General features: G+C 38.8%; 1 protein-coding gene across 7 annotated transcripts in view; it reads left to right on the forward strand.

The window, feature by feature from the left end:
• ZFYVE28 (zinc finger FYVE-type containing 28) overlaps nt 1-16106 on the forward strand; it is a 292274-nt gene that overhangs the window by 193828 nt on the left and 82340 nt on the right. For all 7 annotated transcript variants that reach the window (XR_004645803.1, XR_004645804.1, XR_004645805.1 and 4 more), the window contains exons 3-6: nt 5429-5566; nt 8740-8942; nt 10239-10328; nt 11824-11913. Coding sequence is in view for 3 of the 7 variants with exons in the window: in XM_034771176.1 (XP_034627067.1) it covers nt 5429-5566; nt 8740-8942; nt 10239-10328; nt 11824-11913 (521 nt within the window). In the remaining 4 variants the exon portion in view is untranslated. The remainder of the gene's footprint in view (nt 1-5428; nt 5567-8739; nt 8943-10238; nt 10329-11823; nt 11914-16106) is intronic.

Raw genomic sequence — 16106 nt, forward strand, 5'->3', positions numbered from 1 at the left:
GGAAAAAGCTAATGTACTCAATGCTTTTTTTGCCTCTGTCTTCACGAACAAGGTCAGCTCCCAGACTGCTGCTCTGGGCAGCACAGCATGGGGAGGAGGTGACCAGCCCTCTGTGAAGAAAGATGTAGTTCAGGACTATTTAGAAAAGCTGGATGAGCACAAATCCATGCGGCCGGATGCTCTGCATCCGAGGGTGCTAAAGGAGTTGGCGGGTGTGATTGCAGAGCCATTGGCCTTTATCTTTGAAAACTCATGGCGATCGGGGGAGGTCCCGGATGACTGGAAAAAGGCTAATGTAGTGCCCATCTTTAAAAAAGGGAAGGAGGAGGATCCAGGGAACTACAGGCCAATCAGCCTCACCTCAGTCCCTGGAAAAATTATGGAGCAGGTCCTCAAGGAATCAATTCTGAAGCACTTGGAGAGGAAAGTGATCAGGAACAGTCAAATGGATTCACCAAGGACAAGTCATGCTTGACTAACCTAATTGCCTTCTATGATGAGATAACTGGCTCTGTGGATGAGGGGAAAGCAGTGGATTTGTTATTCTTTGACTTTAGCAAAGCTTTTGATACGGTCTCCCACAGTATTCTTGCCAGCAAGTTAAAGAAGTATGGGTTGGATGAATGGACTGTAAGGTGGATAGAAAGCTGGCTAGATCATCAGGCTCAATGGGTAGTGATCAATGGCTCCATGTCTAGGTGGCAGCCGGTATCAAGCGGAGTGCCCCAAGGGTCGGTCCTGGGGCCAGTTTTGTTTAATATCTTCATTAATGATCTGGAGGATGGCGTGGACTGCACCCTCAGCAAGTTTGCAGATGACACTAAACTGGGAGGAGTGGTAGATACGCTGGCGGGTAGCGATAGCATACAAAGGGACCTAGACAAATTAGAGGATTGGGCCAAAAGAAATCTGATGAGGTTCAACCAGGACAAGTGCAGAGTCCTGCACTTAGGACAGAAGAATCCTATGCACTGCTACAGACTAGGGTCCAAGTGGCTAGGCAGCAGTTCTGCAGAAAAGGACCTAGGGGTTACAGTGGACAAGAAGTTGGATATGAGTCGACAGTGTGCTCTTGTTGCCATTAAGGCTAACGGCATTTGGGGCTGTATAAGTAGGGGCTTTGCCAGCAGATCGAGGGACATGATCATTCCCCTCGATTCGACATTGGTGAGGCCTCATCTGGAGAACTGTGTCCCGTTTTGGGGCCCACACTACAAGAGGGATGTGGGAAAAATTGGAAAGAGTCCAGCGGAGGGCAACAAAAATGATTAGGGGGCTGGAGCACATGACTTATGAGGAGAGGCTGAGGGAACTGGGATTGTTTAGACTGCAGAAGAGAAGAATGGTCTCAAGTTGCAGTGGGGGAGGTTTAGTTTGGATATTAGGAAAAACTTTTTCACTGGGAGGGTGGTGAAGTACTGGAATGGGTTACCTAGGGTGGTGGTGGAATCTCCTTCCTTAGAGGTTTTTAAGGTCAGGCTTGACAAAGCCCTGGCTGGGATGATTTAGTGGGGGATTGGCCCTGCTTTGAGCAGGGGGTTGGACTAGATGACCTCCTGAGGTCCCTTCCAACCCTGAAATTTTATGATTCTATAATTCATATATTTCATGTTATAGTAGTCTCTGATGATGACTCAGCACATGTTCATTTTAAGAACACTTTTGCTGCAGATTTGACAAAATGCACAGAATGTACCAATGTAACATTTCTAAAGATAGCTACAGCACTCAACCCAAGGTTTAAGAGTCTGAAGTGACTTCCAAACTCTGAGAGGGATGAGGTGTGGAGCATGCTTTCAGAAGTGTTAAAAGACCAACACTCAGATGTGGAAACCACAGAAGCCAAACCACCAAAAAAGAAAATCAACCTTCTGCTGGTGGCATCTGACTCAGATGATGAAAATGAACATTATCAGTCCGTTCTGCTTTGGATCGTTATCAAACAAAACCTGTCATTAGCATGGACGCATGTCCTCTAGAATAGTGGTTGAAGCTTGAAGGAACATATGAATCTTTAGCGCATCTGGCATGTAAATATCTTGCTATGCCAGCTACAATAGTGCCATGAGAACACCTGTTCTCACTTTCAGATGACATTATGAACAAGAAACAGGCAGCATTATCTTCTGCAAAAGTAAACAAATTTGTTTGTCTGAGCGATTGGCTGAACGAGAAATAGGACTGAGTGGACTTGTAGACTCTAAAGTTTTACATTGTTTTATTTTTGAATGCAAGGTTTTTTTGTACATAATTCTACATTTGTAAGTTCAACTTTCATAATAAAGAGATTGTATTACACCAGTGATTCTTAACCTTTACTGCAGCCTGCAGCCCTTTGATTCTCAAAATATGTTCTCTCACCCCTTATCAAAAATCAAAATATGTTCTCGCACCCCTTAAACCTAAAAAATATGTTCTCGCACCTCTTAAATCTAGACACGTTTTTGTATATTACAGTAATAGTTAAAAATATATACTGTTAATAAATACATAGGTTTGATGAAACAAAGTAGTTGTACTTATGTGCCTGTGTTTAAGTTGTGTTTTCGATGATTTACCTTCTACAAAAATCTGGCATGTCTCGCACCCCCAGAAAGGGAATCTCGCACCCCCAGGGGGGTGTGCACCCCAGGTTTAGAACTATTGTATTAGACAATAGAAAAATGCAATTTCTTCTGTTTTTTACAGTGGAAATATTTGTAATAAAATAAATATAAAGTGAGCACTGTACACTTTGTATTCTGTGTTATAATTGAAATCAATATATTTGAAAATGTAGAAAACATCTAAAAAAATTTAAATAAATGGTATTCTATTATTAACAGTGTGATTAATTGCAATTAATTAATTGCTTGATAGCCCTAAAGAGAACCTTTCTTTAACTTGCTGTAAAATAAAAATAAAATTCTATTGGAAAACTTGGACATGCTTTAAAGCACAGTATATACTATCATTATATAGTGAAAGCGAATGGAAAATTATGACGTTAGTACACATTCAAGTTAGTGAGAAAATAAATTTAAAGTAGAATATTATTGCCTGTCCTAAATTAGCATAGTATTATACAAACTTTTATGTTACCAAATTTGAAATTTTGTAATTCATTTCTATCTGAGCCCCCTGCTATAATAATTCTCTGTATTGCCTGCAGCTTTTACAGAATTCAGTTATTAAGATTACATTTTCCCACCCTCTCTCTCCAGTGTTAAAAGATCTTCAGAGGCTTATATTAATTCTTTGATACCAGAAGTCAGGAGTTTTTAACCTGATGTGCTAACTCAAATTGCACCGGTGATAATACGGGAGCTTCAGGCAATTCACCTGATCCCAAAGTACAATAGTGCATTGATTTTAAGTCTCTAGTTTGCTTCATGACTTTGTACCTTTTAATATTCCTGGGTATATAATGTGCTCAGACATTCTGCTCTCTGTAATTTTGGGTGAGGACAACGTTCAGGAGTTTCTCTTCTTATTATGGCTACTTGCAAAATATTTTGCTGCACTAATTAGATCCCCTGAGTCAATAGTGGTTTATGAATCATAGTTCAAAAGCAAGTTTTTTGAGTTAGTTTTTGATTATTCGGAGTTTTTGATTTACTGCCCCACTCTTCTAGAACATACAACTGAATATTACTCTATCACATATGTGTTTCAAATGTGATGTACATCTTTGTTATTATGCAGCAAGACATCTTTGCTTCATTTACAATGGTCTCATATGTTTTTAATCATTGCGGGGTATTTGAAATTAAAAATATCTGCAGTGTCTCAGATACCAGTGCGTAGTAAGTGTTGGTAAATGTTGACTTTTTAAATGGAGACTGCTGTATCTATTGGTTATGTGCTGAGGTGACAATGCTCCATGCAGGGCCGGCTCTAGGCATCAGCAAACCAAGCACGTGCTTGGGGTGGCACAATTGCAGGGATGGCATTCCGGGGGCAGCAGTTGTGCTCTCGGAGGGGGAGGGTTTTGTTTTGTTTTTTGTTTTGTTTTTGCTTGGGGCGGCAAAAAACCTAGAGTCGGCCCTGGCTCCATGGTAACAACAATTATAGCAGCCTGCATTAGAATTGTAGGAAATGTGAATCTGCGTTTGAGTCAGGGAGATGTTCATCCCCAAGGGAGGGTACAGAGGAGAGTTTTCTTTAAACATCTTGTTTGCTTTTTCTTTTGTAAAAAAAAAAAAACAAAAAACAAATAAAAGCAAAAGAGAAACAAATTGTAGACTTAAAAGCATTCTGCCTTCTAAACATATTTCTCTAAGTGACAGATTCTATTTATTTGTTTGAAAAACATTTTAGGTATGAAGAAAAGGACTACATTAACTAGAGAAGATACGAGACACAAACAAAACATCTTTAATAAGGGCACTCTTGTCCTTTTTCATTCCAAATCTACCTTTTTTACATTGAAACAGTTCTATACTACACTCCCGAAGGCTTTGTAAACTATTTTCAGATAAATGAGTACAGAATATGGGCCAGATTATTTACTGCATATCAGGGAGCTGGTTATGGCTCCCCGATTCTCTTGCCTCAGCCCATTAGAGCAGCCTCTAGCCTTCTCTAACATGCACTGGCTGCCTACGGTCCTCAAGGGGACTGCAAGGGAGGGAGGAATAGCAGCCAGGTACTCCAGCTTTGTGCCTTCTGGACACTTGGGAGTGCAAACCACCTGCTTTAGACTGCCAGAGCAATCCCCTCTCATTCCTTCCAAGAAAGCCCAGCTCTTATATTCTGATTACCTTTAGAGTACTCTGAGAGGCATATTTTAGGAGAATTGAATCATATATTGTTAGGGGTGATAGTCAAAGTTAAAAGTGGGGAATCTGATTTATTTGTGCTTCCTGGTTATTTAGTGGAATTATATATAATGGGGTTGCTGTTTCTTTTTTGATTTAGAAATACAATAAGAATTTGTCAGAGGTGTCTCGAGCATTTATTTAGGGGTGTCTTGTGGTTTTATAAATCTAAAGTGTAAATAAATGAATACATCTAGGATCTAGTGAATTTTTTTTTAAGAACGATACGTTTCCTGTAGTCCCCCTGCCAATTTTCGTGGCTTTACAATCAGATTTTTCTTTTAATTTGTTCTCTCTTTTTTTAATTTGTAAAAGACCCCACATAAACAAAAGGAAGCTCACTTTACAAACTGACTTGTTACATGGGGACGCAGTGCAACTGACTATATACAAAGTGCTGCTAAATGCCTGCAGTAAGCAACCTGAAAAAATAGTGGATGTGTTCTCTCTCCCCCTCCAATCCATTTTATTCATGTTAACATGTAAAATGTCAAATGTTATTTTTAGGTGATGTCCTCTTAGTTCTATAAATGTTGGAGAAAATATCATGGGACTTCTTTGGTTTCAGTTACTTTCTTAAAAATATATCTTATGACTGCATGCATCCTATCCATCCGTTTTCATTCCAGGATAATGTTTTAAACATCGTAAATCAAATCATGGATGAATGCATTCCACATGAACGGGCCAACCGGGACTTCTGTGTTAAATTTCCAGAAGAAATACGCCATGACAACCTTGCAGGGCAGCTTTGGTTTGGAGCAGAGGTAGGTCACTGTTGTTTGTTACTTTGTTTTAAAGGAAGATTGGCTTATTGCATGCTGCTTGTAAAGTATATTTGAGGACTTGTATTTGAAATGTGTGGGCATAATTTCTCACAAAAAAGCATATAAACTTGTAGATCAGTATTCAAACATTTACTTTGAAAATTAGTCTAATCAGTTGTTAATGTATAGTCTAAAAGTATTGTTTTGTTGTGGGTTTGATATCTGTTGTGCTTGTGAAATATTTATTTTAATAACTGTTAATATCAATTTGTCTTAATTTAAATAATGCATAGATACCCTTAATGTATTAGCATTTGATACATATTTCCTGTATATTGGGTCAATTTATATTGGGAGTTGTATTTGCCATGAAGGACTATCCCATATAGGGTGTGGAAATTCTACAGATATCCACAGGTTTTCATGTCAGAGTAGTATCCTTTATCATGAGCCAAATTTATCTCATTCCTGGAACTAAAAGTATTCTTTTAGGGCTTTCTATTCTATAGCCTTCATTTGCATTGTATTAACAGCACTAATGACTGAATTATTAGAGATGCATACAAAATAAAAGAGCACCTATCCAAGATTCTAAACGCCCTTGCCATGAATTTTGAACAAAAATTAGATTGCCTGCAGAACAATAAACTCCCTTCTCTGACTCATCTGCTTTCTCTCAAAGGCCCACCTCTACAGAAGCCTGCGTACATAGGTGTCTTGCAGTATGCTCTGACATTTAATAGGCTTGGGCTATTCTGGACTGTAGGAAAGTCTCAGGGTCCAGTGCTCAGAGTCAATAGATATATATCAATGTACATGTCCCTTACTGATGTCAGGGGATGTGGAGCATGTGTAGACAAACTAACCACCCCTGAAGGCTCCCTCTTGGCAATACCCAGCATTACAACACTTCTGCCTCCTCTCTGGGCCTTTTGCAAAACCAACTACAGTTTCTTGACATTATCCTAATGAATCCCACAATCCCACTGTAAATTACCACTATAATTACAGCCAGAAACTATTGCTGGGTTTTTTGCATCTGGGGTAGAAAATGCTTGAGAAAGCACTGAAATAGACAATACATTTGGAGAGAAAAGGAGTTGAACCACATTCTAAATGTTTTTCTTTGCATGTGTTACATAACTGATTGGTATTTTTGGCCCTTCTGAATCAGGCTTTCACTGGCTCTGTGCTGAACGGAGTTGCTGGTTTCAGAAAGTGTTCTATACCATGATAAGGTTCTGATGACTCACTTAATTGTAAACAGAACTGGGATACATGATCTTCCGTAAATGTACATAGTACAGGAGACTGAATGTATTTGTATAAACCACAGTGAGATTAGCATGTACATTGTATTCTTGTCAGCATCCTCATTTTGAATCTTATTCAAACTGAGAATTGTAGCCATCAACATCTCAGACTTGACTTGTCTCTGCTTTACTGTAATTATTGCTTTGGACTACCTAGAGAACAAGAACAAGAGATCTTGGGAGTGCCCTTGTATCACAAATCAGTACATCAAACTGCTGAGCAAGGTCTAGGATTACAGGTCCTCCTACAGAGCTGGAAAAATGCCTTCCATCTGCTGCTATTTGGCAGTCAAGAAAGAGACCCAAGAACAGGGATTGAAAAAAGAGAGAAAAATAAAAGCCTCAAGAATAAAATACCCTTTGTTTTTTTAATTTTCAAAATATATTTCTATTAAATGCAGCAAGTATGATTTACTTCAACCAGGACCGGCTCCAGGGTTTTAGCTGCCCCAAGCAGCGGGGGGGGGGGAGCCACGATCGCACTTGTGATGGGCTGCACTCCAGTGGCAGCTCCACTGTGCCACTTTCTTCTTCGTCGTGAATTTGGCGGCAGGTGCTTCCCTCTGAGAGTGACCTGCCTCCGAATTGCCGCCGAACAGCCCAACATGCCGTCCCTTCCCCTTGGCCGCCCCAAGCACCTGCTTGCTGGGCTGATGCCTGGAGCCAGCCCGGACTTCAACATACATAGTTTTCCAAATCAAGGGACCTGTCCAGCCATGGAAAATATTCTATATATTCTGTTATATTATATAGTAAGGCTTTTGCAATAAAAAAAAACGAACAGAATGTTGGGAATCATTAAGAAAGAGATAGATAATAAGACAGAAAATGTCATATTGCCTCTATATAAATCCTTGGTACGCCCACATCTTGAATACTGTGTGCAGATGTGGTTGCCCCATGTCAAAAAAGATATATTGGAATTGGAAAAGATTCAGAAAAGGGCAACAAAAATAACTAGGGGGATGGAATGGCTGCCTTATTTACTCCTTCTCATAACACAAGAACTAGGGGCCACCAAATGAAATTAATAGGCAGCAGGTTTAAAACAAACAAAAGGAAATATTTTTTCACACAATGCACAGTCAATCTGTGGAACTCCTTGCCGGAGGATGTTGTGAAGGCCAAGACTATAACAGGGTTCAAAAAAGAACTAGCTAGGTTCATGGAGGATAGGTCCATCAATGGCTATTAGCTAGGATGGACAGGGATAGTGTCCCTAGTCTCTGTTTGCCAGAAGCTGGGAATGGATGACGGGATGGATCGCTTGATGATTACCTGTTCTGTTCATTCCCTCTGGGGCACCTGGCATTGGCCACTGTCGGTAGACAGGATACTGGGCTAGATGGACCTTACGTCTGACCCAATATGGCTGTTCTTATGTTCTTAAGGCTTCTTAAAAGATACAAAGTATGCCTATAAGATCTCTGTGAGCTGGTGAGCATGCACTGGCCAGTGTATGAAATACAGGTCCCAACAGTAGCAGAAATTCAGTTCCTTTCTCCAGGGATGGGCTTATTTTAATCAAAACCAGAACATTAGCTCTTGTTGCCTGGCCCCTTCTGAAGCCTTTTCCTCTTAAGGCTTCTGCTCCTGCCCACATGGACAGCCCCCTTGTAGGTCCTTCCCCATGATCCTGGGCCTTTTGCAGGAGCCTTCCTGCTACCTTTAGTTCTCCCAAACTGAGCTGGCCTTTTATCTGAGGACCACAAGACCTGTAGGGACCTGGCCTCAAACCCATCACTTGAGAGTCACAGGTGAGGCTAAGACCACTTCCCTTGTAGGACTATCCTGCGCTATAACATTTTCTTGGATAAAGTACAACTTTTTAATCCATTTTTTAAAATGTTATTTCTACAGTGCTTGGCTGCTGGTTCTATTATTATGAATCGTGAAATTGAGAGCATGGCTATGAGACCATTGGCCAAGGATCTGACCCGCAGCCTGGAGGAAGTTAGGAACATTATTCGCGACCAGGCCTTAAGGGATTTGAATCTTTACACAGAAAAAATGAAAGAGTCGCTTAAACATTTTGATGTCCTTTTTGCTGAATTTGAGTTAAGGTAACAGATTCAAAAATATATGTATCCTGAACAACTACACTTTCTTGCAGAAGAATCCTTTTTCTCCCTTGTCACAGATCTTGAATTTCTTTAGCAGTTTATACCTATTTATAACACTGTCACATCCTTTCCCCTTCTATTCAGATTTAAAAAAATCAATAGCCACTTAGCAATCAGAATTTGCAATCTTCAAGTACAGTGTAATCTCTACATTAGCATACTGGTATGATATTTGGGAGAGATTTTCAAAGGCACAAATGGAAGCTGTAAATCTTCCCTATTAATAATGTTGTCAGGAGAAAGACAAATAAGAGGGCACATGATAAACGTGTATACAATAATGAATAGAGAGAGGAGAGCAGTAGCTTCTGTTCTCCCTGTCTCAGAACTCAAGAGAAAGGAGATATTTGATTAAATTAAAAGGTGGCAAATTCAAGACAGACAAAAGGAAATACTTTTCACACAAGGCACAACTAAACTCTGGAATCTATTGCCAAAAACAAAGCAAGAATCAAAAAGGGATTGGAGATTTACATCCAAAACAAGACTATCCAGTATAATAGTGAATGCTGACATAAATTTAGGAAGAGATATTAAACCTCAGGTTTCAGAGTTAAAGTCAATCTCTAGGTTTTATCAGAGACAGGATACTGGACTAGATGGACCATGAGTCTGATTCAGTGTGCAGTTCCTATGTCCAATAAAGGACCAGTGACTTGTGCACAAATATTGCATGCAAGTACTGCTTATTGGCACATAAACACATATTTTTCAGTAATTGTACATAATTTCACACATACACTAGACTTTATTGTGCCAACGTTAGAGCCCCTTAAATTCCACAGCCTGTTGATCAGCTATGCTTTGTTAATGTAATTTCATTTGGAATAGCATTAGATAAAATTCTTAATTTTATTCAATTACTGTGCTTTCAGAAAATGCAGAGTAAACTATTCTTCAATCTAGAGAAAGCAAAAAAAAATTGGATGAAGATTTTATTGTTGAATATTTGTAATAGTACTTATGAAATTACTGCAGAAGTCTATGCTTCAGTAATAAATAAAGCAATTCTTTTCATTTCCACTAAAATTGTAAAGTTCTCTTAATGAAAATTGTCAAAATTTATTGAAAACCATCAGAGTTCATTATTAAGATAATTTGACCTGCATTTCTTTTCCATTACGTTATATCTGATTGTGAAGGGGTTGAGAAAAGTAATTAAAATATACTTCTTTTTAAAATCTTTGAAGGGATTGAAAAGTAATTAAAATATACCTCTTTTTAAAATCTTTGTAGTTATGTATCAGCCATGGTACCTGTAAAGTCTCCAAAAGAGTATTATGTACAGCAAGAGGTAATCGTGCTTTTTTGTGAAACAGTAGAGAGGTAAGCACTTTTCAGAAATATGAATACACTTTTCTTTGCTGTATTTACCTGTGATCTAGCATATTATGCAAATTTCATACCTGTAATCTTTAGGAAGCAACATTTCATTTTCCTGGTGATTGTTCAAGTAAAAAATCAAAACACATTAGCTATTTGCAGAAATGTTTTGGCCTAACATAAAAAAAATCACTGTATTATAGTTGGAGTGCGTGGTTATGATATATACAGTTAAGGCTGACTAAGCATTTCCATTCTAGAGGCCATTTTATCTTGTACCTTTTTAGTTGAATTTTCTGGATCAGAGGCATATAGGGTTTTTTTTTTTTGTTTGATTCTGGGGTTTGGTGTGATGTGGTAGGGAAAGGAGATTTGTGCAAAAAATATTTAGGGTATTTTTTTATTTTGTTTTGAGAATGAGGGCACGTACTTCTCCCATTATTAGAAAAAAATCTTGTGACTTTTATTTGGACAGCTCTAAAGACTCAGTGGTTTGGAGTACAAAGTTGAAATTTGTCAAAAGATAGTCCTGGGGGAGGAGAGTGTCCATGAAAACTGGTTTTGCTTTTGACTGTATTGGGAAGTCTTAAATTGTACTTTTTTTTTTTTTAATGACAATGGATTCAGCCTCCCAGTATTCTAAAACCAAGAGGTGTGCTTTGTGCATGTATATACATGGGGTTATGGATTATACCAAAACAACTTTGTGAATCCTGTGTCATTCAATAACAATGATTTTACCTCCCTCAATGTGATATTTTAATATGCATGCAAACACACTTGCACTTCTGACATTCTTTTGCTGTGTAGTCAAATTGTCTCGGTCAAAGAAAAATGGAGACAATGGCTGCCTGGTGGAAACATGGGTTTGGGAGAAGGAAAGGATGAGAGACATGGGAATTCTGAGCAGGGACTTAGAGGTCTGTTTGAATGTGGCTATGTTTCGTCCCTGGGGTGGTTTTCCACATCTTCTTTCTTTGGTGGTGGTGGGGGCTGGTCACAAGGAACCAGGTGTATCCTGTGTCCCCTAGTCCACAAGGGGACAGCATCTCCTCAGGTATGGCTCATCACCAACAACTCCTCAGGAATGGCTTGTCCATCCTTCTACAGCTAAGGCTCAACAGAGAGACTGAGACGGACTCTCTCCAACACTGCCTTTGACAGTAAATCATGGCACCACATCTGTCACCGGGGGAAGTTCATTAAATATATACAGGGCTTCTTCCTACTCTTTGCAAATTTTGCACCTTGGAGTTGGGAGTGCAGATCACTGAGCCATTTGGTTTCTGTTAGGTGGAGTGGGATTGACAATAGTCAAGAGACAGAGTTAATGTAGAGTGAGCTTTAAATATGAATTTTCTTCCTCAGTTTGCCTGGCTTATATCACAACATTAATTTTTTCATAGTTTTTCCTATTTAATTATTCAAATTTATTTATGAACAGCTAATAAGCTGAGAACGTTCTGAAAAATGATTTACAAGTATTTTATTTACCTAGAGCTTTAAAGCTTGGATACCTCACTCAAGATATGATTGATGACTATGAACCAGCATTAATGTTTACCATCCCAAGATTAGCCATTGTGTGGTAAGTATTTATAACTTTTACATCGATTTGATCTAGGAATAATATTTTATTGAAAGTTTTGGTAAAGTCACATCGCAAAGTGTTTATTTGTTCACACCTGCTTGCAGCTGATTTTTATGAGCACATTCTTTCAAAGAAAGAACCAAAAAAGGCAGTAAGATCACAAAGGAATTAACAAGGAGTGGCATTAATAAAGCAACAAGTGCCAAAAGGAGAAAAGTCAGAGCAGCTAATTATGCAGACTAGGAACTGAGAGCAGCTGGTCAGACATCCCCCAGAAGGAAATGCAGAAGTGAAGGGGTTTAGAACATCACATCTTCCAAACCAGACTAGGTACTGTAAACTCATCTTTTATAAATAAATTCTTTAGATGCAAATATTTTACCTCCCTGCATAAGTAACAGCTTTATCATATGGATCCATGAAAAACTGATTTTCAGTAGTAATCATTTAGTTTCCTTAGTGATACATACTAGAACCAAAGGGACCTGCCAGGGAATCTATTGGCATAGTATAGTGTAACAAAAAGTGAGTGAGGTACACACCTATTTCTAGAATGTGTTTACTGTATGCAACTGGATGGAATCAGAAAAATGGCATGTTATACTCTTGGCCTTTAAATTTTCTGCTCAGACTGCTGGGTGAAGCAAGCTTTTCCACTTAAATCAGTTTACCACAGTAGCACATGTGAAATAAACAAGATGAATGCTCCCTAATGGATATTCTTTATTTAATAAGACAGCAATTTCTCTGGAGTAAAGGAAGCAAGGCTACAATTACTGCATTTTAATAAAGGTTATGGTTTTTTAAAGTTTGCATCGGGGTATTACTATAACTAGAATAGTTAGAAAATAAGAAACCTCACACCCTGCATGTGTAAATTTCTCCTCCAGAAATCACTCTGGCTCATTGCTCCTGTTAAGCAGAGTAATGTGCCTATAAATGTCACAACTAACTAACTAAATAAATTAATCTTAGCATCAAAAGTCAGCAAGACTATGAGAAAGTGACTGCTCATCATATTAAACACCATTCAGAGTCTGCAGTAGCAGGAGGAAAACTCATACAAAAAAATAAATCTAGTCTGGCTGGAAAACCAAAGACTCTCTGAGAAATGGCCTTTGCCAATCCCAGATTAAAAATCAGTCTGGCTGCTCCCAGAACAGACAGTGAGATGAAAACAGGCATCACCACCAGTTGATATTCCTGGAAAAATTGTATCAGCCAGATACAAAGTTTCCTTGAATACTGGTAGGCCTAAAGTCTGGACTGTAGAGAGAGAAGTCTTAACATCTAAGGAAGATACATCTACAAGGTGCCATGCTTGTTAGCATACTGTATTTCTTTAGTGAATAAAAATCTTGTTCTTTCTAGCAACTGTTGCTAGTTAGGATGAGATGCAGTTGGATATCTGGACTGGCAGAGAGATCAAAATCTCTGGGGATCAATTCACCCAGCTATGCAGCATTGTGTAGGGTAGTTGATGTAGCACGAAATGCAGCTACTATACAATAAATTCTTCCGCTGAATGCCTGTAAACTTAGGGCTTGTCTATGCAGCCTGACAAAGGATGCCAGAGAGGTGAGATTTGTAAAGCACACTAATGGGCTGCACTCTAACTGCCCTATGTAGACCCTGATGGTATGCTCTAAAAGATACCTAAAAGGCATTTAACATAGTCCTGAATGAGGTATATTTTAGAGTGCACCAGCAGGATCTATACAGAGGAGTTAAAGCCCCGCATGTTAGAGTGCTTTACAAATCATAACCCTCTAGTGTGCTTTGCTAGTGTCATGTAGACAAGTTCTTAGGGTAGAATGACAATTTTTGCACACATGGAGGATTGGGGAGACCAGCCAGTTAAGCGAATTGCATTTTCAGTACTTTAGTTTAATCTTCACTCTGGATCCTGAGGTTTCATTATTGGTTAGAGTCTTACACAAATTTTAAAATGTTGGTATGTTTTTACTATTAAATTATTTAACTTGAAAATACTCTTGTACTGGATTATTTTAGTCATAAACCATTTTGAACCCTTAATCCTCTGTTTGATAACAAAGCATTAGTTTAAGATATACTTATCAGGATCACTTTCTGTTAAGCTTGCTTACCTGGAATTGAGATGCTGTACACATTATACAGTATATGTTGCATAATGTCATACCAGATGTCTGTGAACTTTTAACCTAAGAGCTGGCTCGCAATGTTAAGATATAGATTTTTGTTTCTTTAAATAGTTTTGTTTTCATTTCCTTTTCTTTTTCATTAGCCACTAAGCTTCCTTTCAAAAATAATCAGTGAGATAAGAACAAGTAACAGAATTAACCTATAGCAGGGAAAATTTTGGTTAAAATAGGGAAAAATTAGCTACGAGAACAGCTGAGCAATAGAACAAGTTACCTATAAAGGTTGTAGAATTACTATCATTTGAGATTTGAAGCATAGATTAGCTAGTGCTCTGTCAATGCTGGTTTGGGAATAATTAGGTCAACTTGGCCATAATATAGGAGTGGGGGAGTAAAGCAATGGACTAAATCAGGGATTCTCAAACTTCATTGCACTGCGACCCCCTTCTGACAATAAACATTACTACATGACCCCAGGACAGGGGACCAAAGCCTGAGCCTGTCCCCCACTGACCTGGGGATGGATGGGGGAAGTTGAAGCCCAAGGGCTTCAGCCCCAGGCAGGGGACCTATAACTTGAGTTCCAATGTGCAGGGCTGAAACCCTCAGGCTTCGGCCTTTGGTGGTGGGGCTCGGGCTTCGGCTTTGCCCTGGACCCCAGCAAGTCTAAGCAAACCCATTAAAATGGGGTCGTGACCCACCGTTTGAGATCTGCTGGACTAAATCATTTATTAAAGGTCCCTTAGAATTCTACTAGTCATAACAATGAGAGAGAGAGAGAAAGAACTGGAGACATTGGTTCCACCATACTGAATATTACGTTATCACTTGGTCCATTTAAAAATATTCAGGATTCTCCAGTTCTCTGCAGTCTAGTTTCTCTCACAATTCTGATTACATACTACTGGACAAGTTTACATTTAATGCTTTTTTCCCTGCCATTTCAAGGAGGGTAGGGGTGGGTGTGTCTGTCTTTCTGTATATATCTGTTTATATTTGTTGTTGGTTGTCAGTGCAGTAAAATCCTCAAAAGTTTGTCCTCCCATCAGTGCTCTAGGATTTAAAGGTGTAACTTCCTCACTTAAAGCACCCATGGCACCTTCTCTAGCCTGCTGTAAACTTTATCCCAAAATTTTATTACAAGTGGTTCCTCTAAATCCCCTCAAAAGTTTCTATTTTTACCTGCCAGAAGGTGGGGTAGCATGTGAAGTCCCATACCATCTGGTGCCAGAGGAGTGCCTATTGACTATAACTTGGATAACTACTCTTCTTCAGACTCATCGATAATGAACCACTTTTCCAGACATTCTACTACATGGTGTTCATGTTTTAGAACAGTGGTTCTTAACCTGGGGTGCACGCACTCCCTGGGGGTGCGAGACGCCCTTTCTGGAGGTGCAAGACGTGCCAGATTTTTTTGGAAGGTAAATCGTCGAAAACACAAATTAAGCACAGGCACGTAAGTACAATTACTTTGTTTCATCAAACCTATGTATTTAGTAACATTATACATTTAATGATTACTGCGTTAAATTTTAACTGCAAAATTAAAATAAATATATAATTCTATCTCTTTCATTCTATAGTTATGATATATCTAGGTTTAAAGAATTGACCTACTTGAACAATTTTTGATAAGGGGTGTGAGAACATATTTTTGAGAACCGCAGGCTGCAGTAAAGGTTAAGAACCACTGTTTTAGAAGATGAACAATAATTGCTGCCATTCAGTTTGTAAAGACATATGGGACTATCCTTATGCTGAATGGCATGAAGTTGCGTGGCAGTTCTAATATTTATCTTTTTACTTATAAATGTCTGTCCATTTTAAGTCCTCTAGGAACATGTACAGTAGTAATAAACTAACTGAAAAATAACATACTGACCAATGCCAATCAACACAAACTGCATCTAATGCTGGATGACTCAGAGGAATGTTTTTAAATTATTTAATAAGAGATAGGATTATTAACAGAATATTGCTAATAATCGACAATTTAAAAAAACGTACTGAGGAACTTGTCGAGGAACAAACCCATTCGAGGGGAGCAGACTAAATGAATTCAGC

This window comes from Trachemys scripta, chromosome 5, assembly GCF_013100865.1.
Source record: "Trachemys scripta elegans isolate TJP31775 chromosome 5, CAS_Tse_1.0, whole genome shotgun sequence".
Lineage (NCBI taxonomy): Eukaryota > Metazoa > Chordata > Testudines > Emydidae > Trachemys > Trachemys scripta.